Raw genomic sequence first — 25,481 nt, 5'->3', positions numbered from 1 at the left:
ACTCGTGCATGGTAGTTGACAGCCTCAGCAAAGCTTTCCGTTTTCCAGAGAAAGGCCGAGATGTGGACAGATAAAATGAAATAGCCTCTCTAAGCCTTCCAAAAATCCAGTGCCAGTTAAAATGTAACAAAATGCCCCTATGCTGGTGCGGTGCTCCAAGACGCTTAAGAAAAAGAGGCTGCAGCTCTGCTAATGTAAAGCAGGTAAGAGCAAGAGGTAGAGCTGCTTGGTGGCAGGGTATCAAGTCTGCTAAGCATATGTGAAAATCATTAAGGCTTCCGTATGTTAAAAGAAAAAAGTACTGAACACATTCCAAATAGACTATTCTTTATTTGTAGGAGATTTTCCCCTATTTCTGGGCATAGAGGGTGTGATTGCAACGAATATGTTTGCCTCCTATCCATTATTAGAATACTCACAGGTAATCACGGGTGAGAGCTTCTATTCCGATGACTTCCCAAGCTCCTTTTGTAATGAACGTGCAATCCTGATGGGATTTTTTTTTTTTAAGAAAAGATGTTTATTAAACTCTCTAATTGAAGTGGAGGGTTGAATCTTTTATAGCAGCAATTTAGATGATCTTACTCTCCTTGGGTTTCTCCTCCCTATCCCATCATCCTCCAGACACCACTCCAAAAGTTCAACCAGCTGGATTATTGATACATACTGACTGACTTTACTAAATGATTTCCCCTTCAACTTAGTCTCATTAAAAAAGAGATCAGCCCGAAATAAATTATGTAAGAATACTTACTTGCTTATCTATTTGGAATAGGCAAATGTGTTTGTAGCCATCTTGGTTGCTGATGATCTTGTAGAAGCTCTTCCCATCAGAGGTAAAATGAGGTTCTGAAGGCCTGAACTACAGAATAATAGAAAACAAACAAACAAACAAAAAAACAGATGAGGGCACATCAGTCTCATCTCAGCACCAACTTTAGTTTTTGAAAGTCCTCTCAATACCCCTGCCCAAAACCCATGCTTCATTTACTTGCCAAGTGAAACCAGAGTGTCTCAAAAGAAAATTCTCCTTCTAGAAAATGCAGACAAAAAGATCTCTCTCAGAGAATTCTTTACGTGGAGTAAACGAGAGAAAGCACATAAAGAGGCTTACGCAGGACTCTCAACACGTAGCCGTGGTATTGTTATCTCTGGACATCTCTCTGTGAAGGATGACTCTATGACTTCTGGCTATAAATGTGCAAAACTTAGCATTTGTCTTTCATTTTTAAGAAGTAAATTTCCTCAGTGTCACAGATGTGCTTTCTTGAAACAGACTATTATTATTTCTGTTATAACTGGGAGTTCGTACATCTTAATTTCCCTCACCTATTTTGCCCATTCCCCTCACCCCTTCCCTCCTGGCATCCGTGAGCGATTGCTTTCTGTTTGGTTTGTTTGTTTCAAACAGAACTATTATTTTTACTGTTCCAGATAAGAGGTGGTTTTTAATTTGAGGGATTCGTTTCCTCCTTTTTAAATACATATTTCTTTTTGAAAGCCAAAATCTCTTTAACCATTTCTGGACTGGATACTGTAAGGAATGTCTGTTGTGTATTTCACGTGGAAACATTCTTATAGTTACCATTTTTATTGTATGCCTTTTCATTTTGCTAAATAGGATCAACAATTTACCAAAAAAGTAGTTGTATGGAAATACAGTATAAAATTTCCATTTTTCACGGTTCAATAAAAGACCGTTCTCAGAACATAATGTAGTTGCAGCAGAAGAATATCTACCCCAGCCTGAAAGGAATATGTCGCTTTACGACTTCGATTTCCTTACTACATTTGCGAGCAGGTAGGAGATGGTCTTTTAAAATTGTTGGTTCACTTTACCCTCGATGTTTCCTCTCTTATCAGCTCCCATTTTGGGAAGGAAGAAAAATGCTTCCCTCTTCTATTTAGTGATTCAAAGTGGATTCATTTATGGAGCAAACTGAAGCGTGCAGTACACTTGGTGTTCTCATTACAGAGCTCTGAAACACATTCCCCTCTCTAGACCTGTGTTCACAGCCTTATCTTTTTAATACATTTCCCTGTTTCCCCTGGATGGAGTTGTGCCTAGTAGAAATGTGTGAAAAGTGGCATCTGTCTGGTTAAATACAGAGAGGAAAAAACATATTTTTTTCAAAGAGTCGTGAGGAAGTGTAGCGTGTCTCTTGCCATGGAGGAAACCACTTTTCATGTTGGCAAACCTCTCCCCTCTGCCCAATCAAAGCCTGAAGAAAAGGGACGTGTGAATGCTATCGGAGCTCTGAGCCCAGCTGGAAGGGGTCCTGTTTCTGGACCACGGGCCTCCCCTCTCTGCCCCAAGAGATGTGAAGGAAATCTTCACATTTTCTTTTTCTTTCGGTCCCTTTGTTTCTCTCTTAAAGGGGGCTTAATAGAAGTGGTCACAAGAATTAGGTGAGATTTATTCATCGTCTTTCTGTGAGGGGCCACAACGGCTAGAGATCCTTCCATAACGTGTTTGCTTCCCTGGTCCGGTGGCCTCACGGTTGGTGATTCTGCCCAAGGCATAGCGCTCGCAGCACAAATGAGAAGCGTGACAAGTCTCTGCGGGTCACCGTGATTTCTTGGATACCACTCTGCATCTGGGGCCTAGTAAAGCGTGAAGCCACACGAGTATGAGTTCCTCCAAAGGGGTGTGCACAGCAGGGTTGCTGGATGGATGCAGTCGCTGCTGAGTTGCCGCCACATAGAGCCACGGCTTCTTCCTCATCTGTGTAGACTGTGGGTGGAAGCGATGTTTGCTGCCTCCAGAGCACAGGCCTTTAGAGGTGAGCTCAGTGGGCATCTTCAGCATCTTAGCTGCTTTTCAGCAGTGGTTGCTTTTTAACTTTTCAGGAGCTGCCGTCTGCCTAGAGTATGTCTTCTGTTTTGTCTGCTCTCAACTTTTCATCTGTCCTGTTCCTTTTTCCCACTGAGTGTGATCTGTATTCCCCATGAAAAGACATCTCTGGGGCACCTGGGTGGCTCAGTGGGTTAAGCCTCTGCCTTCGGCTCAGGTCATGATCTCAGGGTCCTGGGATAGAGCCCCGCATCGTGCTCTCTGCTTCCCCCTCTCTCTGTCTACTTGTGGTCTCTCTCTCTGTCAAATAAATAAATAAAATCTTAAAAAAAAAAAAAAAAAGAAAAGTAAAGAAAAGACATCTCCGCAGGGAGCATTTAAATATTTTGAGAAATAGGTCAGGTAATATCTCTATTAATAGCACATAACACAGGGCCCTACTTTGGAATATATGCATATCAAATAGCTCTGAGTATCTGATCCAGACCACAAAAAACGAATAACTCAAAGCACTTACTCTTCCAACCCAGCCAGTGGTACTCATTTCAGTGTGTTCTTGTGCCTAGAGAGGGAAAAATACAAGGGCAGCATTTCAGAGAGAAGTGAGGTATTAATTCTATTTTTTATCTGCAACTCGTGGTAACAGGAGCAAAATTGTACTTAAAATAATCGAAAACTATCTCCATTTATATAATTGTATTTGTGCTCAGATTGTTTATAGGATTGCATCAGGATCTTTCCCTCTCTTGCCTAGAGCTCTGTCTTCCATATGTGGCCCTGGAAGCTCCCCTGGCATTTTCAATTCAACACGCACGGCACAGAAGATGATGTCCTTTATCTTGCCTCCATCCCCACCGGCTTGTTCTGACGCCTTTGTTCTTCTGTTTGGTGCCACTGCTCACCCAAGCCAGAGACTTGGGAGTCACTCTAGACGCCTCCTCTCCTCAGAGCCACCTCCTCAGCCCCTGCCTCCTGGTTCTTTGACTCCCCTCATCCTTCTCCACCATTATTGCCTTAGCTTCTGTTCTCGTCAGGTTTCCCTTGGTCCACTGCCCTGACCTCCCAGTTGGAGAGACCCTGCCTCTCTTTTCCTCTTCCAGTCTGTTCAGCCCCCACTGACCTCTTGTGGCAACAGACGACAGTTCTAGCTCATTAGGATCCTGTCCTATTTAACACCTAGAAATAGCTCTCCGTGTCTTACAAGTAAGTCCGAACCCCTCAGAGTGGCACCTGAGCCTCAGCCTACCTCCACCCTCACCAGCAAAGAGCTTAGGTTTCCTAGTTTGGAGTCTGGCTGTCACGTGACCTTCTTAACCTCTCAGAACCCCTGTCTCCACAGTGTCTGGCTACCCTGAGTGTTCAAGAAACGGAGACTATTATTATGGATTATCCTAATGGTATTCCCTACTAAAATAACCACGTTTTAGGGACCAGCATGTTGTCTCATTGGTTTGTTTCTGTTTGTTTTAAATCCAGAGCTGTGCGCAGAACTTGGGGCGTAGGTATTCATTGTTTGCTGTATAAATAAATGAATTGACAAATCAAGACAAGGGGTGCCCAAGCTTTCTGAAGCAAGAATCTTCACTGTGCCCAACCAGGTGGGAAGTGTGTAGAGGAGGAGGCACGTAGGCACAGAACCCATTACCAGAAAAGGGTTTGGAGAGGTGCCCTTCACATATGTCACTAACCCTTCCCTGGACATTGCCCCTCCTGAGGCTGCCATTCCCAAAGGGGCTTTAATCCCGATTCACTAGCTTGGCTGAACCTTGTGGTTTCTTGTGGGGAATGCCCTGCCCCTGTCCCCAGCACCTCAAGGATGAAATAACACTTGCCTTTGTCTTAATGTTGCCACCCTCTCTGCCTGGTTGTTATCTATTTATAGTCTAAAGTTGTTGACTGCTGAAGTATAGTCACAGGGTGGTAGGAGATTTGTAGCCTTTTGATACTAGTTTTGTTTCACATATTCTCAGTCAGTCATTCTCTGCTCCCCATATTTTCTCTGTTGAAACACACTTCGTTGACCTTGCAGCTGCTGGCCTTCTTGGGCTGTCTGAATTTTGACATCTATCTTTTGGGTTTCCAATCACCATCCTCTCCCCAAGGGATAATATCCATAACTGAAACCGTATGACTAGTGAGCAGAGATGAAATGGAAATACCATCAAATATCAGATTCTCTCTAAGAGTTAGTCAAGACTCACTCACTGCCTCAGGATCTGACAGACTCAGAAAGAAAAGAAGCTCAAACTTTATTTGCTGATTCCCAACCATTCACTCTCTCCGTTTTTGTGGAATCCTTGGATCACATGTAGCTTTAGAAGCAGAGCATCACCATTAAACCTTACCTCTGGTTTTATCCAACTGTTGGTGTCATTATTATAGTCACAGATATTCATGACTGAATAGTTCTGAATCCTTCGGAGCCACTGCAAAGAAATCCTTTCTTCATTTACCCATGTCACGTCACACAAGTAGTAATCCCTGGAAGGAAGGAAGGAAGGAAGGAAGGAAGGAAGGAAGGAAGAAGAGAGAGAGAGAGAATAAGCATTTCCAGACCTTGGTACAGATAGATATTTTACTCAATGAAATCAATCTTAATAGGCATATAATTTTAAATGGTTGTTGAAATCATTTAATACCACAATATTTTACCTTTTTCTGAAAGCTTGAAGTGTAATTTAGTTTTGAAAGGGAATTAAAATATACCTGACAGGAAAAACAGCAGCTAACATTATATGGTGGCTTAGCAAACGTGACTCACACCACCACTCAGGATTTTTTCAAGTCCTTAACTTGGCCTTTGGTGGTGCCAGGAAGTCAAGGGTGACATTTTCCCCATCTCTTTTCTGCTATATTGAGAGAACATTACAGTGAGGCCAGACACACTGGCTGAGATTTGAATATTTTCTGGTAATTTCTGGTGAAATTATAACTGACCCTTTTCTCAACTTGTTTTTCAAAGGAGAAAAAAACTGACTCACATCTCTATGAATTTTGAAAATCAAATAATTATACTGTAAAAATCTTTTCTCAAAAGTCAAAACATGAACCATGTGAAAAAAATCAAGGAACTTTAACACGAAATTCATGTTAACGGAGATATCACTAGCAGTATGTCTTCCTCCAACACATACCTTTAAACATTTTTGGAGCTACCTTTTGATTTATAGTGAGATGCATGGAATTCTCAATTTACTTTTCTGCTAGCCTACCTAAATATTTGCTCTGGATTGTCTATTTTATTTGATTTGCTCCTCCTAGTCCCCCACCCCCAGTGCGATGATCTTGAGGTGATCATTCTTAAATCCTTTTTTTCCCCACTGTCTGATCAAAGCTTTGTTTCCTCTTGTCAGAAAAATTCCAAGAGACTCTTTTCTCCTCTTTCTTTCTGACTGGCCCCATGGCCCTAGCCTCCTCATCAACGCTGAATGCTCTAAAATGCTCCTTCGCTCTTCCCTTCACAGGCTGTGCCCAACCCCTCCTCTGTCACTTGGCTCTCCTTGCTTGACCACAAGCTCTCTGAGGCACCGGCCGCAGCTTTCTTGTTCACAGGGCGTTCCGGGCTCCAATGGAATGAGTACCCGGCACCAAATCGACACTGAAATTCTGGGGAAGGGGAACGTCCTGTTGTGTTCTCTGTGGCCTGAACAGCTCTGTCCTTCCTTGGCATTCACAGACCCCGTCCTGTCTGCACTCCCTCCACAGACACGAAACCAAACGGCCAATATTTATTGAGCACTTAGGATGGATCACCGCTTCACTATCGCCCTTCTATAGGTGGGGACACCTCCTGTGTTAAGGTCCCCTCCTGGGTCCTCCAGGGTCCCCTCCTGGCTGTCCCCATTGCTGGTGGCAAGTACTGAAAGAAGATTCAAACCCCTTCACCCAGCAGCAAAGAACCACCTTCCCATAAATAGGGACTCCTCGCCGTTTCAGGCCTTTCTCTTGCTTAGTAAGAACCTATACACTGGGGCATCTGGGTGGCTCAGTCATTTAAGCGTCTGCCTTCGGCTCAGGTCATGATCCCAGGGTCCTGGAATAGAGCCTGTGTTAGCCTCCCTGCTCAGCGGGGAGCCTGCTTCTCCCTCTCCCTCTGCTCCTTTCTCTCCCCCCAGCCTCCGGCTTGTGCTCTCTCTCTTAAGTAAATAAATAGAATATTAAAAAAGAAGAAGGAGGAGGAGGTGGAGGAGGAGGAGGAAAGGAGAAACCTGTATACCATCCAGTCTGCGTGTCTGGTATTCTATGAACACCTTCTGAGATTTCCCAGCTGCCCTCACTTTGTTCACCCTGCCCCCATTTGTTCAACCTGCCCTCAGTCTAAAACCACTGCTATGCTCTAAGTTCCTTAGGTCTTCCTCAAATATCCACTATGCCTTCTTGGAAAGTCCCTCCTTCCGCACCAACATCAGCATTCTTAAGGTGCTCATCTCTAACGACCACCAGGCTGCAGGGCCTAAGAGTGCAAACCCCTCTTTGCACGCACAGGACCAACAGTGCCTCTCAGAATTCAATGCTTCTGCCCTGTGCCCAAGCCACAGGCATTAATGAATCTTGCTGGGGATAGGAATAAATCATTGCAAAAGTGGATGGAACTATGACATGCAAGGGAGAAAACAAAACTTTTTGAGATTAACTTTCTTGACTAGGGGTCCGAAGACTTTTTCAGTCAAGAGCCAGATAGTAAATATTTTAAGTTTTGCGGGTCACATGTGCTCTGTGACAATTACTTATCTCCACCTTTGCAGCACAAAAGCAGCCAGAGGCAATATATCATCAATGAACATCTGTAGATGAGTTCCAGCAAAACCCGGAGATCTGAAGTTCACATAATTTTCACATGTCACAAAATATTATTCTTCTGGTGATTTTCCTTCCCAACCACTCAAAATTGTAACAATCTTTCTTGGGGCGCCGGGGGGTGGCTCAGTGGGTTAAGCCTCTGCCTTCAGCTCAGGTCATGATCTCACAGTCCTGGGATTGAGGCCCGCATCGGGCTCTCTACTCAGCAGGGAGCCTGCTTCCCTCTCTCTCTCTCTCTGCCTGCCTCTCTGCCTACTTGTGATCTCTTTCTCTCTGTCAAATAAATAAATAAAATCTTAAAAAAAAAATCTTTCTTAGTTGTAGATCATACAAAAACAGGCCTGGGGCTGGATTTGCCAGTGGGCCCTGGTGTGCTGATCCCTGCTCTATGCCCGTGGTTCTTATTCACAGATCAAATTCCTTTGTAAATCAGATGGAAATCAGGTACCTCTCTCCCGGGTGGGGGTGGGGGGAGTCTCCTTACATACGTGCACACATTGCCCAGAGCTCCATGGCCTCGATTAGGATCACAGGCTCCAGAAATGGGAAACTTTTCTAAAGTGGCATGGTCAGGGGAAAGGACAGGCAAAGGGGGAAGAAAACTCATTAACACAATTAGTGGGTCACCTTTACTAAGGGCTTTATCTATAAAAACCATACACAATACTCCAGGTTCAGAAATCAGCAGTAGAAAAGTAACTTCTTTCCCATTCGAAATTATAGAGTAATGGAATTTGGGAAGCCTGCCAGGGAACTCATGCATCTGGCACTTGCTCTGCCCATTTCTAGATCAAAGGTTCACGAGCCTGTGTCTTCCACACTCTCTGTCACTCTCTGTAGCCCCAGGTGTACTCTGCACCCTCCGTATGGGCTGCTTTCCAGCCCGCGGACAGGACATTTTGCATCCTCGTGTAAACACACCCCTGTTTAATCACAGCTTCTCTTTAGGGTTTGGAATTAAAGGGAGACAGAGCGGCGCTGCAGACACCACCCTGAGCCAAGATCGTGCCGGTCTAAGATGTCAGTGAATCATAAAAACTATATAAGGGAACCAATGGCCCAATTGTACTTTTTATTGAAAGGTTTAATTAAGTCCTACTTAGGACCAGAAAAATCCAACAAGCAGGTTTATCAACTATACTTTGCACTATATGCCGATTTTTTAAAAAGAATGCATGCAGGAGCAAGTGGGGGAGGGGCAGAGAATCTCAAGTCGGCAGACTCCTTACCCAGCCTGGAGGCCAAGCCCAGCTGGGGCTGGATCTCATGACCCTGAGATCAGGAGCTGAGCCACCCAGGTGCCCCTCCATGCTGATTTTATTCTGTAAAAACAGAGAGGCTCTACTGAACAGACTGTTATGTAATGGTGGGAAGGAGTGGAAGAGGGAATGTCAGGCAGCCTGGCCTTTCTTGAGCCAGAGACCGCCTCTCCTGACAGGCATAGCGATTCAATAAGCTCTTCTAATTTCTGGGACAATGTTGTTTTTAAGGAGAGTGAGGTTGACTTTAATACTAAAGCAATGGAGTGATTTCTGGACATAATAATTGGAGTTCACACCCATGAGCAGTTTACTATGTGCCAGGAACTGTTCCAAGTGCTCGACATAAAGCCATAAAGCTTGTGGCACCCTACAGGGTCGGAATGCTAGGGTTCGTGTTTTGCAGACAAGGAAAGGGAAGTGTAGAGAGGTTAAGTAACTTGCCCAAGGTCACACACTGGGAAGTGTTGGGAGGCATGATTCAAACTAAGCCAGTTGGCTTTGGATTTTCTGTTCCTAGTAGCTCCTTCTATACAGAACCTCCACCCGTCCCTCTGGGAAATGCTGTCAGCTAGCTTCACCCTCTTGCCTTTTTTTTAGGGTAAAATTCCTTACTCTATGAGGTCTATGTATTCCCACAGCGTGTGTGTAAACTAAATAGCTGAATTCTATAAAGCAAATTATATGTGATAGTGCTGGGACAGACCTGCTTTTGAAGCATATTTCAAGCATATTTCAGAGACTCCTTTTGCAAAGTGACCGTTGCCTTGTAAACAGTAGGCGTGTAATAAATGTCTGTTGCGTTGCATTAATTCCCCTAATTTGTGTAAATGTTTCTTTTGGTGTGTTAAGGGTACTTAACATCAGGTCGGCATTACTGACTGAGAAGAATATTGGAGAGAAATCGCTCCTCAGAGCAACCGCAGACGGTGGAGTGATTAATTCGGTGAATCACCCAAGGAAGCGGGCGTTCTGCCAGTGCTGGCCCCGGGCTCCATGCCACTCTCTGCTCTGATGGGGATGCCAGCCCTCCTGGGGCTGCTGACAGATCGCTGAGGAGAAGGATAGGTGGGGTGAGGGGGAGCCCGTCACAGAGGGCAGCACCCACAGCACATGGGGTTCTGAAGGGCTTCCTGTCTTGAGGTGTCTCTAGTTTCCTGGCTGTTTCAGTCCGGTTCCTTCATCTCCTATGGGACAAGCCCACACCCTGACATCTCTACTTTATAGATCAAGGATTATCAACTGTTCTGAGGAGGCATTAATCTATCACATCACTCAGGAGCAGAAAAAATAGGGTGGGGCAGGTCATGCGCTGGGTGTGATGGGTCCCCGGAACCGATCAGCAGATGTTGGGTGGGGTCACCTCAGTAGAACGTGCCCTTCCCAGTCCTCTAGCTCAGGCCAGGGAATGTGCAGATGGCTGGGAGGAGGCAGAAAAGAGGGACTGCTAGGCAGGGTCACTTGGAGGGTCGTCTTCGGTCCTGGCTGTGTAAACCATTCCACACACATAAAGTCACCCTCATCCCTCCGCACAGAAGCTTATTCATTGATTCTACACATATTCATTGAGCACTTGCTGTGTCTCAGGTCCTGCACGAGAGGCACCAGATATAAAATATAAATATAAATATAAATATAAATATAAATATAAATATAAATATAAATATAAATATTGTGAAGCCAGGCTCTAAATAAAGCAGGTAGGGAGTTTATGATTTTATAATATATGTTGTTTTCTCTCAAGGAGAAAACAATTCCTCTCATAGTCATCAAGACAAATGAGCGGCCTAATGAATCTTGACCTCTTGACCTCTAACTCAGGGACGGCAGCCGCGAGGCTCCCTGCCTCTGGTAGGACTTTACCTGCTCAAAGCTGTGTGGAGCAAGGACGTGGCCTCAGAGGAAAATGAGTGATGGGCACACGGGGGCAGAGGAGGGGAGAAACACGCCCCACTCTCCTGGGGCTACACTCCGGGCGATCCTACACTCCAGGAGCTCGTGGATGGCTAGAAAACACGGCAGAAGGTGCTGAGCCGTTTCTGAAGAGGCACAATTTGCTTGCATTAACCTGGCCCCGCTGGAGGTTTGCGTGAGGCCAGAAAGTGGGGCATCACCGCCTGCTAGAAGATTTTCCCCAGAGAGGAGCTCGAACCTGGTTTTACATAAACTGCGGCCTCCCTGGTGTTAATAGAGACCAGAGCTGGATTTATAATTCCCTATATAACACATTCCTGAGGCATTTCCAGAAACGACTCCTCAGTAAAGTACATCTCACACAAAATATCCCCAGTGAGTGAGGCAGTTCTCACCAGGAATGCAGCATAAAGAACCGCAAACAATGACTTAAGGGTTCATTTGTACGGGGCCAAAATGAAGTCCGTGAACTTGCGCACGTTTCCTAAGCTCAGCTCCTGGATGAGGCTTCTAAGGAGGGTAGAGCCCACAGATGGAGACCTGTGAAATGGCCATGACAATGACACGGTAGGCGGTGTATTGAGTGAGATGTGAGCGGGGCATCAGGCATAGTCGCCACCCACAGGAAACTCTCGATGCATAGAAACCCCATTATTCGATGAGTCTGGTCTGGCAGGTGCAGACCTCTGTCCTATTCCCAGATCCCATGCTGACTGCTGTGAAACCTTGAGCAAAAGAGTTTCCCTCTCTAAGCCTTAGTTAGCTTATCTGTGTCCCACAGCACTGTTCTCAGTGTGTTCTAGAAGCCCGCAGGTTCTGTCTAAGATCCTGACTCCTGGAGGAAGCAGATGGGGACAAGGCCTGTGCCTGCAACCTGAGTGGTAATGGTCTGGTTGGTTTCTGGACCTGCACTCCTGTGTACTGTCTCACTTGAAAAAAAAGCCTTTGGATCCTTACAACAGTTTGTAGACCACGAGTGAGGTCTAAAGCCCCTTCCAGATCTAAGGTTCTTTAGAGTAGGGGCTTATGGCTCATTCTCCCAGCAGAGAGATGTTGGTCTTAGACCAAGAATTCCCTCCAGGCCCTGCTGCTCTTTCCCTGGACAGCCTGTACTCCCCACACATGGGTTACCTTCCCCTTCAGGGCCATCCCCCTGGGCTGTGCCCTGTGGTTCTTTCCTGCTCAAGCCACATATGCCCCAGGATACTTTCTCTCATCCCTGGGGTCATCAAAACCCATCTCCCCCTCCTCAAAATGTTTCTGCCCTTCTGTTTACGCCTCCGAAGTATTTGCCTTTGGGGTCATTTATCGGAATATATTCTATCCTCTGCTTGGTCGTAAGTGCTAAAAAGATAGTAGCTCAGCCCTATGGACATCTGTTACGTAAACAGCAGGTGCTCAGTCAATATTGATAGACGAGATGAATGGATGGGGCCACACAGCAGATTTTAAAACCTTCAGGTAAATGTTTATACCTTTGGACAAACTCAGAAAAAGCAATTTTTAAAAATTTACTGATAATTTATTTTTTCCCTCCAAATGAATAGGTTAAAAAGATATTTCTAATCAAGTCAATGAAGTAATGACTACAGAGCAGAGCCTACAGCATTCGGGATGTGGTGCATTCAACCCTGACAAGGCTGCTTCCATGTTGCTCTGATGGTAACTCCAGGAAGCTGAGGGCAGCGGTTGAATTCACACAGAGAAGGGCAGCTAGCAGAGTACTTGTAAGCTCTTGTTTCTAAGTCAGACAGGTTTGAATACAGACTCCTACTTGGTCATTTTCTTAACTTCTAGGCCTCATTTCCTTATTTGTAAAAGAGGCATATAATTATAGTTGTTGGAAAGAGTTACTTTAAAGACTAAGACTAATACAAAGCCTGTAGTAATGCCCCGAGTCTGGCACATAGTGAGTGCTCAGTATCTACTAGTTATTATTTTAAAGCAACAAGAAAACCAACATAATGAACAGAAATGAATAGAAAGCAACTCACAGCCATAAATTGCATGCAATGCCAGGTGGTTATCTTTACAGGAAAAGCACAGGGGGCTGAGGGTGTGCGGTGGCCGACTTTCAAACCACCAACGATTATTTAAGCAAGTGACATCCTGAGGCATGTCGGTGTCATGAGGATCCCTAAATTTCTCCAGTTCTCATGGGGACCTGCACAGCCCTTGTGATCTGACCTCACTCCTATCACTCACCGCTACACTCACACTGCTCTGTTTGCTTGGCCTCCTGCAGGTCCTCTCACACACCAGACCCAGCCTCCCTGTGGGGCCTTTGCACCTGCTCTTCCTCTGCATGGATGCTGAACCCCCAGCTACTGAGGTGGCTAGCTGGCCCTCTGTCTTATGTCACTGCCCACAGGCCATCCTGTGAGAGAAGGCTTCCTTGCCTGTCCTCCCGCCACCATCACTAATCCCTTGCCTGCTTTGATGGTTTTCACAATTTTCTGTCCACCTGGTTGTTGTCTGCCTCCCCCACCTTGCATGCAGGCTCCATGATTCCCGGGACTCTGGCAGCTCTAGTCACTGTGCGACCCCATCATGGTAACTGTGCTTAGCATGAAGACACAAAGTGAGGGCTCACCAACGAGTGGCTGATGAAGGGCTTCTGGGCGCGGGGGGACACCACGGGACACTACCCCTGATTCTGCCATTCATTTTTAAAATGTTCTCCCTGAGATCTGTGAAACTGTACAACCCACACGTTCTGATCAAGACACTTACCCTCTTGAAATAGCATCAGGAGGAGTGATTTCTACTGAAGTTGCATTGGTGTTTGGGTCGAGATTGTTGACTTTTACAACAAAGAGCTTTACGGTTGGATTTACAGCTCCTGCCTAGGAAAAAACAGTAACAGAATTGATATGAACAAAAAATACCACATCTTTGCACAGGTTTACAATTGTACAAAAGTGTCTGCATTAGACCAATAAAATTATAATCACAAGACACATTAAAAATCTATATAGATAAATCTAACACAGATCAAATGAACATAAAAGAGAGTAATGAAATGCAACTTTTTCATGTTCAGGCAGAAACATGTCTATTGACAGCTCCTAGCACTCCTGTTTAAATCATGAATGTTCATAACTCAATGTGTTTTGTGCAAACAAGGACAAACTTTTAAAAAATCAATTTTATTATTTTGCAAATATACTCTGACTCCAGAAGGCAAAAAGTCTAATGGCTGACAACTAGGAAGAATACGCTGGGTTCAGCCAAAGACACAATCCACCAGGAAAATGAGTTTACCTGAGCCAAGAGCCAATAACGCTAATTAGGAAGCCATCATTTGCACTCCAAATTCAAGTTCACTACATTCGAGCTTTACAATCAATATGATGACAGAAATCTACAAAACTTTTTTATATATACACACAGACCTTCAATTGACAAATTAGTTAGAAATAATATATTTTTAGTGAGAGCATTTCATGTTTTTTTTTTTGCCAGTTTCACTCATCAAAAAATAACATTCCACTGAAAATACATCTCTATATTTAGTCTCGAATCCTTTTTTTTCTTTTTACTTCCTCTGTCTTCCTAAAATGGCAGCTCTTCATGAAGTAAATTGAGTGAGTTGGTAAAAATAAAAATCCCTTTTCCCAAGTTGCTTACAGCAGAAACATTTACTATTAGATTTTCCTATAGATGATTCTGTGGCCATTAATATTATGATACTAGTGAAGAATCCTGGTTGCCTTCTAAATCCCCCTCTTCCTCGGTTTACACTGCTTAACAAAGCTGTTGGATTTTCATAAATATGCATCCCGTAAGGGGAGAACAGCCTTGCAAACCAAGATGTGAGACCATTATTCCAAACGCAGGACGTGTGAAATTCACATTAGTGCCAAATCTATACCAGAATCCCTGAAACTAGTTATGAATCGGTTAATTAGCAATACAACCGGATATGTAACCGAGCTTTTCAACCTCATCCAGGGTACATTCCAACTTCTACAAATAAGAGGAGCTTGTGATTCAAGGACAGCTTCTCTTTTCCTCCACTGAAACATTCTTATTCCCTCTACCTCTTTCAAAAGCATTTTCCCCATCTTTTTCGGCTTGTCATTCCTCAAAGTTTTTGGAGAAATTACAAAACCTTAAATCACACTCTTTCCTGGGATAATAAAAATACTTTAAAATTGCCAGATGCTGTTGACTTCAGCAAGAGTAATCATAGCAAGCTGTTGAAGAGAGACTGACAATATTTTCATTAGCAGGAAAGGATTAAATGAAACCATTCTCTTCCTATCAAATCACGGAACCACTACGTGAACAGGAGCACAGACCTTCGGGTATGGAATCTGCACAGTCTTTGGGTACTGCAGCGACTCGTCAGCGTAGAAGGAGAATTCAATAAGTGGGACTTCTGTGTCGTTAAATTGGGCATATGCTAAAAAAGTGCCTTTTGGAGACCACCACAGAGCAGAGTAGGCACTGAAGATTTCCTCTGAAAAAAGACATAAATTGTTCTGTTACAAGAAGTAGCTGATAAATTGGCTTTGGCATTCAAAATATTGTTCTCATTAGCTTTAGTAATTACAGTAGAGTTCAACTAATGAACCATTTTGCATTTGCTGGGCTTCCAAATTCAGAGTAATACAAATGAATAAAAATAAAATCTTCAAGGATAGATCTGGATTGTAAAAATAAGTAACCCGTTGGACCATTTTAGAATATTTTAGCACACAATATTTAATATAAGCTCTACATTTTTTTCTTTATCTTATAATCCTCTAAATTTATGCCGCAAAACATACTAAAAGTAAATTTCACACAAGGGGCTGATTCTCCTTTCTAATTTTCAAACAGTCAACATGCCAGCATACTCTCCCCAACTGGGCTCCGTTTGTACTGTGCCCACAGGGTACTGGTGGGTGGTGTGTGGTTCCAGACTATCGAACTAATATGGTGCCCACAGTTTACTACTCTTGGCACAAACAGGGTGTGGGAAGGATGGATTTAGAATGACAAGGCACTCCGTGAGACCCCAATTGAAAAACATCTCCTTCGCTTAGCCTTGAAACTAAAGACTCTAGCGGGTTAGCGTACTCCTCTGCTGCCTACAGTGACAGTGAGGGAAGAGGGTCAAAGAGAGGGGCAACTGGAAGGAGAGGTCTTGCTCTCCAGAAGGGTGTTGGACTCGTTCTCATTCTCTGGCAAATGTAGTTCTTTCCCGTGTTTATTATGGCGTCTCCTCATGGGACTTCCATTGTTTGGCTCTTAAAATGCCAAAATCTCTTTCATGGAGGGTTCAGGCAGACCAAATGGAGACTCCTAGTCCTTTATGCAGATTTAATCTACAGAACCTCATGTTCTGCTGTCGGGGAGGAGGGGGGAAGGTAGAAGCAGAAGTAAAGAAACTTGAGTCTTAGAGTTAGGAAATCATCTGTCCCCATCACTTTTCTGATTCCTGAGGCCTCTTTACAAGTGTCTTCCAAATGCTGGTTTTCAATAATAATAATGATAACGGTAATAGTAGTGGCAGTAACAGTAACAATGATAACAACAGTAACACAGCGTAATAATTACTATGATGAGCACCCAACATTTAAAGAGTGCTAACCACCATGAAGTAGATTTGATATGCAACCAACATCTATGATCTCTGGTAATCCTCTGGTGAGAAAGGGGCAGTGGGCTTAAGGAGAAGTCATTGCCCAGAGTCACATGGCCAATAATTGACTGACTCAAGAATGAATCTAGACTTGTCTGGTTTGAATCCATGCTTCTCACCTCCATGCTCTACGTCTTTCCATGCCTATTTCAGTTCTTCCGGTAACAGAAAACCTACTGGGAAAGGCAGCCTGTTCTGGCTTTATCTGTTTTCTACCTATGTCATAGTTTCATCTGTGTAGTAATTTAGAATTTACAAAACACTTTTCTAATTTAGTCTTTACAAAGATGCCTAAATGAGTCTATTCTATTTATATCCCATTTTACAGACAAGGCAACTGACGGGCTTAGAGAGAAAGAGAATGAATTGCCAGAGATAAGACATGACACAGGCCCATGACTCTGAGTCTAGGGGTTTCTACCGAGAACTTCTTCAGATAATGAGTGGATGTCTCTTTCCTGTGGCTTCTACCCATTGGTTTCCAGTCTAAGATCAAGATGCAAATTACATAAAATGAATACAATTACAGCAAGATTATGGTTTTTAAAATTGCTTCTAAGTAAAGATAGCAGGTAATATCTATGTTTTGATTGGTAATATAGAACATATTGTTTTATAATTATACATAGAATATATCCTTCCATACAGGAATGTATTAAAACCATTATTATAAAAGTACTTCTAGTCAAACTCCAAATTCCGAGAACGAATAGTAGGGAGAAGGGAGAAAAACAAAGGGGGGGAAGAGATTTCCAGTGCTTTCTGATACAAAGCTGGTTGTGAGCACAAGTGTCTGTGGCACCCCCTCCCCCACACCCTGATCCTCTCTCACTGCGATAGCCAGTCCGGCTATTCTGACCTTCCCTTGGACTTAGTGTCTGCCCTTGAATAGGTCCCTTGATTCACTCTATGAGAATTACCGATTGACCTCTGTGTCTCCCGCTCGGGGCTGAATTCCCTGAGAGCAGCTATTGGATAGCTTTTTTTCCCTGTGTCTCTAGAACCTGACATAGCACCTTCATAGGTAGTTGGCACTCTCTGAATTACCCACACCCCCACTGTCAGCCCAGCTACCATAGGGCGAGGAGTGCTCCATCTTCCAAGCTTATTTCTTTCTCTAACCCTCCTCATCCTCCCTCTCAAAATTCTCATTCTCATTTCTTGTTAGATAAACTATACTCATACTTTCGAGTGAATGTCATGGGATTCACTTCAAACCAGGAGATAAAGTATTCTTATTTTTTACAAAAGAAGACACTTGTTAACTAAAGTAATAATTTAAAAATCCTGAAAGAAAACAAAGAAAACGTGAAGACACTGAGAAAGAAAGTAATTTGGGATTCTGGGGCAGGGCAGGGGACACATGTCCCAGAGGGTAGGCTGCTGTGTGAGTGTCCTTCCAGGATGTGGCAGAAAGCCCCATCTGGCCTCTGCAACTTTCTTTCTTCTTTTACTTATGAACCTATAAATTCTCAAAATCTACTCGTTCAGCTTATACTCAACAAGTGTTCATGGCTGCAGTGGAGATGCTCCACAGGAAGATAGAACTCATATATGGAGACACAAGTGTGCTCTTTCCAAATATGGATCATTCATAAGTATATAAAACCAATTATAGGAAGTTCCCCAGAGGAACCAAAGTCCCATTTTTTTTTAGCAACAGACCCACACTGGAACTGGGAAGCCATTCTTCTGTTTGTCATCAACACACAAAATGAGATCTTTCCAGCTCTTATCTACCTAAGAAAGGACTAATAGTGTTAGGTGTGTTCTCATCCTAGAGATGCTCAGATGTTTCGAGGAAGGGTCTAGTTGCAGCTTTGGGAAGAAGCCTTATCCAGGTTGTTTTGGGGGTCCTGCAGGTTGTGCTGTGCTGTCCAGCAAGTGTTTTTTAATTGCTAAGTGACAAGTGCTAGCAAATTTCATTATAAATTTTTTCTGGGTCATGGGGATTTATCTTTCTTTTAAAGTGATTGTTGTTGTTGTTGTTGTTATAATATTAGTCATTTAACTGAACTTGACTTGCACTGGGTAAGAGCCAAAATTAAGTCATGAAGAAAAACTCTTTTTTTTTTTTTTTAAACTATGAGGAAGAAATAAGAAGATGAAATAGGATGAGAACTTAATAAGCATTAGGCAACTTTGTGAACAGTCTGGAATAGCCTCAAAATGCCTTTTACCTTGGCAGCTATAGATGCGAAAAATGTTTTTCTAATATTTTCTTAAACTCTATCCTAAAAGAGAAAATCCTTTTTAATAATTTTAGTTCTTTTTATTTTTACTGATTTTCCCTCAGAAGACTTTCTAATTATTTTTTCCTGCTTTAAAAACAGGAAATTATGATTTGTCCAAGTTCAAATGAACACAAATTCTCTGTAAAACAGATGCTTTCTTCCCCCTCTATTCCCCAGCCTCCAGACAATATTTTGTCAGCTCTTGGAATGCTGTGGGAGTATTTAGCTTTCCTTAGTAACTCTGGGTTAGGTAGGCCCAGTTAGAGAAACATCTGATGTTAATCTGCAAGCTTTTATGCCCCAGTAAAGCAGAAAAGCTACCTATACCGAAAGGCCCTTTGTAGGAGGAGACTAAAGACAACAGAGGCATTGAGAGACAATGAGGACATCAGGGAAACTAGCCACTGTTAAGAAATCCTTGTTCTGGGAGACACCTGGTATTGTGAGTGCTAAAGAGATTTGATGACATTTTAAAAAAATGCAACTTATTTTGAATGCCATTGAATTTCTCCATTTTAAGAGAAATGTTTAACTATTAAAAAAAAACTTACAAATTTTCTAATTTGAAAAAGCTTTAAAATCTCTACCTTCATAAACCCAGTCAGTTATTCCATTGGATATTACATTTTCTTCTCCAGTCCATGTGATCCTCTGACTTGTTGAATTTGGTTCATTTTTAACATAAATATCATTGTTCCAAACGTATGCCTAGAAACGTTGAAAAACAGATTGGTGAGTAATAACCTGTTATAACATATCTTATTCTGGAGTTAAAAGATATCTATCAACTGTTTTATCCTCAAATAATATTGACATGTCAATGTAATGATTACCTTGGGTTAGTCAATTTCAGCAAGATAAAGTCATTCACTACCCCCTCACATTTACTTATTTAATTAATTAATTTCTTTAAAAGATTTTACTTATTTATTTATTAGAGAGAGAGAGAGCACAAGCACGGGGAGGAGAAGAAGGAGAGGGAGGAGCAGGCTCCCCACCTAGCAGGGAGTCCGGTGCGGGACTGGATCCTAGGACCCTAGGATCACCGCATGAGCCAAAGGCAGACGCTTAACTGAATGAGCCACCCAGATGACCCACCCTTCACATTTTAAAAATCATTAAGTATACAAGCTATAACTCCAAATAATTCTAAGGACACTCAATATATTAAAAAGAAGCAGCTCAGCTCACAAACCCCACTGTTTGAATGCTGGAGTGCCTGTGAAGACTCAGGAGCCTGATCATTTCTACAGAATAATGTCTGCTTCCCATTGCATTCTGGGAGAGGTGAGTTGAGGGAGTGTATTCGATGTTGGGAGGGAGAATTCTGTCTACAAATGAACATCCTGTCTTCCTTTTCAAATTCTTTTGCACTTCTGACATTCTCCTAGCATTAAGAACATGAAGGTATATCTATAGGGACACAGAGAAGGTCACAGAACCAGCAGGAAGGAGGTACACCCCCCAAAACAAACAAATAAGCAAACAACAGCAAACTGAATACAAGAGAAATTAAAATTTTAATGGGTATTTTCCCAGTCAATAATAAATTCTCCAGTAGTAGTTCAGAAACTTTCAGGAATCCTATTTACTGTGTTAGACTAGTAAAATGCTATTTTAGGCAATAACACTATCTTTGATGTTGAAGTATTTGCTTCCTAAGTGTCTGCTCTGTGACGGGTTATGTAGCTTCTGCAAATGAGAACGTTGAGTCATTATTTTTTCCCGAAAACAGAAGACACTCACTAACCAATTTATGACCCTCTGGTGACCATGTGATCCACTGTGTGTTGTCTGGAATTTTATCTTCTGTAATCAGCCTCCTGAAAAAAGAGAAAAGGCAACATTACCAAATGAATAAATCACAGTGGGATTTCCTTTTTTAAAAAAATGTTATTGCACTAAAGAAGCTTACAGATTTTATAAGGAAGTCACTGACCTTTTAGCTAAGTCATAGATGTCATATGAAGCCGTGTAAGAATGCCTCCATTGCTATAAAAGAAAACAGACATCTCAGACTTCTGTGATTCTTGACAGTTCAGCCACTTGCTATACGAGCACAAGATGACATGTAAAGTAATATGACATTGTATAAATCTCACATTTTATCATGTCTTATAATTCCTAGCTCAATCCTTACAATTTTGGAATTAGGAAGAGATTCTTAGAAAACATCTAGTATAAATTCCTCTGGACCGCATCTGTAACCTAGCTCTGGCATCACCCCTGCCAAGGAAACTTCTCAAGATCACAGTGGGCTGAAGTATTGCTTCACGGCAAACATCACTCCTAACATTAACCATAGCATGGGAAGTCTACCTGTCCAAGAAAATACAAGTTTTTACCTTTTTTTTTTCTAAGATTTATTTATTTATTTATTTGGCAGACAGAGATCACAAGTAGGCAGAGAAGCAGGCAGAGAGAGAGGGGGAAGCAGGCTTGTGGGGGGACAGTTTCCCTATTGAGCAGAGAGCCCAATGCAGGGCTCAATCGCAGAATCCTGGGATCATGACCTGAGCCTAAGGCAGAGATTTTAACCCACTGAGCCACCCAGGCGCCCCAATAGTTTTACTTTTCAACCATCTTACTGACAAAATACTTAAAAGATCTATAATCCTATTGCTGGTGATGTGGAGAAATACTTTCCTACTTTGATCATGAAAATATAAAAGGCTACAGATTTTTTGAAAGTCACCTGGGGGGAAAAAAAAAAAAGCCACCTGGCAGTATCTGTTAACATTGAAACATATATACCATTGATATTTTAAACTGCCATCTCAAGAATTAAAATTCTTAAATTTTAAAATGGGATTAAAATGGGATTAAGACCTTTTATATACATTGTTTTGCCAATAAATGTAGAAGTTTAGAAAGGGACAAATTCCTTGGAAAACAAGTTATCAAAACTGAGACAAAAAAATGGAAAATCTGTATAGTCTAATACCTAAAAAAATATTGAATCAATAAGTAAAAACATGTGCACAAAAAAAAACTCCAAACCCAAATACCTTTAGCAGCAAACTCCTTGTTATTTAACCAAAGGAATTAAAAACTTACACATATACAAAAACCCTCCACACAAATTTTTAGTTTTGTTCATAATTGCCAAAACTTAGAAGAACCAAGATGTCCTTCAATAAGTGATGGGTAAACAAACTATGGTCCATCCAGACATTGGAATATTATTTACCAACAAAAAGAAATGGGCTATTACATCACAAAAAGCCATGGAAGAAACTCAAATACATATTTTCCTGTGAGAAAAACCTATCTGAAAACTACATATTGTATGATTCCAGCCATATGACATTTTGGAAAAGGCAAAATTATGGAGACAATCAAAAGATCAGTTGTTGCTAAGGGTTTGGAGGAAAGGAGGGATGAAGAGCTGAAGCAAAATATCCTCTATGATACCAGGATGGTGAATACATGTCATTATAGCTTATAGATCTGCCAAAACCTATAGAATGTACAACATAATGAACCCTAAGGAGAACTATGGACTTTAGTTGGTTATAATGTATCAATAATGGCTCATCAATTGTAATGAATGTATCATACTAATGCAAAATGTTAATGATATCGGAAACTGGGACAGAGGTTGGGGGGAGATGATGAGGACGTATGTGGGAACTCTGTATTTTCCACTCATATTCTCTAAGCCTATAGCTGTTCTAAAAGAATTAAGTCTATTAATTTAAAAATAAACGAATTCGAGCTACGCCAGATAACTTGGAAGAAGTTCCACACAGAATCATTGAGAAATGCAAATTACAGAAAAGTATGGAAAATAGGATTTTATTTTTTATAGAATAAGCAATGACTAAAATAATATCTATCTTCATAGAATTATTTCAATAAGGGGAAAATATAAAATATGGAGAGAGAGATATACTAGGTTCTTAACATGTGGTACTTGGAGAAAAGGTGGGGGAGAGATGAGGAGTAAGGAGACAGACATAAGAGGAAAAAAGATAAGACTGAAGAATATATATATAGAGATAATGTATATATACACACACATACACATACACATGCACACAGATTTGCATTTATGAAAAATTATATTTATATGTGGATGCATTTATACATTAAAGATATTTTAAAAGAAATAACATGGCTTTATGTCTGTCTGCCCTACCATAATCCTAGATGTAAGAAATTGTGTCTTATTCATCTTTAAATCTGAAGTCTCATCTAGTGCAAGTCACATAGTCTCTGTTCAAAAAATAAGCCAAACTAACAAAAAAATAAAATTTTACCCATGAAAATGAAGTCAAGGAAATGAGTATTCCATGGATACCCAGCTTGTATAAGACAGGGCCGATACAAGCCAAAGGTTCTAACCTTGAAGAGTATTTCCCACTTATCATTTATCATCCTTCTATCCTCTCATGTCAACAATTATGTATTAAGACCTTACTTTTCACAAGTCATACTTTTTAAAAATCCTGGATTATTTTGACACAATCCATGCTTGTTCCTGGGAAACCTTTGAATACTCTACTTAAAAGAGCCAAAAGGTGTATATTACAGGCTAAAAATATGAAGAGGTTTAAGAAGGTTTTGAGATCACTCAGGATGACAGATCCATCATGAGATGCAAAAGGAAACCCAAAAAGTTTGGAATGTTCACTTCATCTTTTGAAACAGACTCATCCTTCTATTAAGGTTAGAAACTTTGGCAATTCTCCTCTATCAGGCATTACTGGATAAGACAGGCTCAATCTCCTTGAGGAGCTCCTAGTTGAATGGGGGATACATATGGGCAAGTAAACACAAGGAAAGAACCACAGGACATCTAACAGAGGTAGGTGGGGAGAAGCAGAATCATAAATCAGGCCTTGGAGAGAGAGAAAAGTTGATCCTTAGACTGAGTCTCAAAACAGAGAACTGCCACAAAGGGAAGGGGTTAAAAAAGCATCGTAGCAGAAAGATGTGGAAGCACAAAGTTGGGAAAGATTACGTTTAAGAGTTCAAGATTTGGAGCTTCTAATCTGGATTCAAGTCGGTCTATACACTGAATGTTTGTTGCCCACCCTCTGTCATTCATATGTTGATCCTAACCCCCCCCCCCCCCCCCCCGCCACGTGTGATGATGTTGGAAGTGAGCCTTTGGGAAGTAACAAGCTCATGAGGGTAGGTCCCTCATGTATGGGATTAGTTCCTTTATAAAAGAGACTCCAAAAATATTCCATGCCCTTTCTCCATTTGAGGACATGGAGAAGACGGTCAACTATGTTCCATCACGTGAGATGTCACCAGACACTGAAATGGCTAGCACCTTGACCTTGGACTTCTTTCTCAACTTCCGAACTATGAGAAATAGATGGGTTAGTAACCCACCCAGTATATGGTACTCTGTTAGAGCAGCTTAAATGGACCAAGGCCAGCCTCTGCTGTGTAATATCAGGCAAATTTTTTTCTAAGCTTCAATGTTCTCTCTAGGAAAATGCGGCTGATGTCAGCCACAATCTCATGAGAGGGTCGTAAGAATACATGTGAAGTCTGAGTAGGGCCTTAGAATATTGTCAACATATCATAGTTTTTGCAACTATTACCTCTGGAGCACTCAGCAGTGAATGGAGATGCTGGGGGAACATCCGTAGCAGGCTGTAGGGTACAACATAGAAGTAATACTGCTCTTTCTGAATGCACTAACTCTATCATGGAAAAGCCATGGAGTAGAATCTAAAGAACTTTGCACAGCAGACCTCCAAGGAAAGAGCATAAAACTGACTTTTCTTTATTTTGGGTAAATTTATTGAGAACTGATTAGTCAACTGGAATATTGTCCGCATGCGCTAGGGGTTGCAACTGTGACTCATTCTGGAGCATGAGGCAATGACTGGAAATTATTCTAAGTTGCACATGTATGCTGTACAGAAAACTCTAGTGGATATTTTAAGAAATAAAATAGAAGATAGAGTGCTCTACTTTCAATAATCTTACAATTTAGTGCTCTTCAATCAAAGGTATATAGAGAATAAAATTAGCTAATGTGATAGAGAGTGAATGGTGGAGTGTGGGAGAACAGAGTGGCAGGGGGCAAAGTTAGGTGTAGCAATCTAAGAAAGCCTAAACCTGAATTACTAAAAAAGGAATCACTGTTAGATAATCAGCGGAAGAAGGTTCCAGGAGGAAACAATAGCAAATACTTTGGCCCTTAGATGGGAATGAATGATGCTTGAGAAAATTGAAGAGTGCCCCTAAAGGTTCTCGGACCACTAAATCACCTGGGAGCCCTTAAGTCATAGGAGAACCCTTGTCTGCTGTTGCCCCCCATCACCACACTGAACTAGTTGGTGTGGGGTAGGTTGCAGGCATTTGCATTTTTAAAAACCTCTAGAGGTGACTGCAAGGTTCAGACAGGGGTGAGAAGCACTGGCCAAGCACGGTGAATCTAGAGAGGGTAACAGATGATGGGTTAGCAAGGGCAGAATGAGGTCCAGTCACACAGGCTTCTGAGGATGCTGTGGTTAGAGTTTGTGTTTTATTCTGAAAGTGATGGGAAACCACTGGTCATGAGGGGTTAGGCACAGGCATGACATAACCCACCATAGGTTTTAAAAGGAGCACGTAGGGACTGCCTGAAATGCATGCATGGCAGTGGGATGAAGGAATATAGCAACGTGGGATGAGGAAAACAGCAAAAGCAGCTAAATGCACATGGAAACTCCAGTGATTCCATAAACACAAACTACCAGTGATGGTTGTCCAACTGAGGTCTACCAGTGAAATGCAACATATGACACTTACTGAACTTGGCTAAACAGTAAATTGAGCTGGTATTTACCTTTCTGTTTCTACCTTCACCTCATTGTCTTTATATGTTTGTCCTGAACATG

General features: G+C 42.0%; 1 protein-coding gene across 2 annotated transcripts in view; it reads right to left on the bottom strand.

Annotated features, from left to right (window-relative positions):
• Positions 1-25,481, bottom strand: part of DPP4 (dipeptidyl peptidase 4) — a 79,956-nt gene that overhangs the window by 27,561 nt on the left and 26,914 nt on the right. For both annotated transcript variants that reach the window (XM_082691272.1, XM_082691271.1), the window contains exons 6-14: positions 20,573-20,625; positions 20,384-20,456; positions 19,221-19,341; positions 15,072-15,232; positions 13,501-13,613; positions 5,140-5,275; positions 3,312-3,356; positions 755-862; positions 420-487 (exon numbers count right to left, since the gene is read on the bottom strand). In XM_082691272.1, the coding sequence (XP_082547398.1) occupies positions 420-487; positions 755-862; positions 3,312-3,356; positions 5,140-5,275; positions 13,501-13,613; positions 15,072-15,232; positions 19,221-19,341; positions 20,384-20,456; positions 20,573-20,625 (878 nt within the window). The remainder of the gene's footprint in view (positions 1-419; positions 488-754; positions 863-3,311; positions 3,357-5,139; positions 5,276-13,500; positions 13,614-15,071; positions 15,233-19,220; positions 19,342-20,383; positions 20,457-20,572; positions 20,626-25,481) is intronic.

Source organism: Mustela nivalis, assembly GCF_964662115.1.
Source record: "Mustela nivalis genome assembly, chromosome: 11".
Lineage (NCBI taxonomy): Eukaryota > Metazoa > Chordata > Mammalia > Carnivora > Mustelidae > Mustela > Mustela nivalis.
The sequence above is the reverse complement of the archived record's forward strand: the minus strand, read 5'-3'. Positions and strand labels throughout refer to the sequence as shown.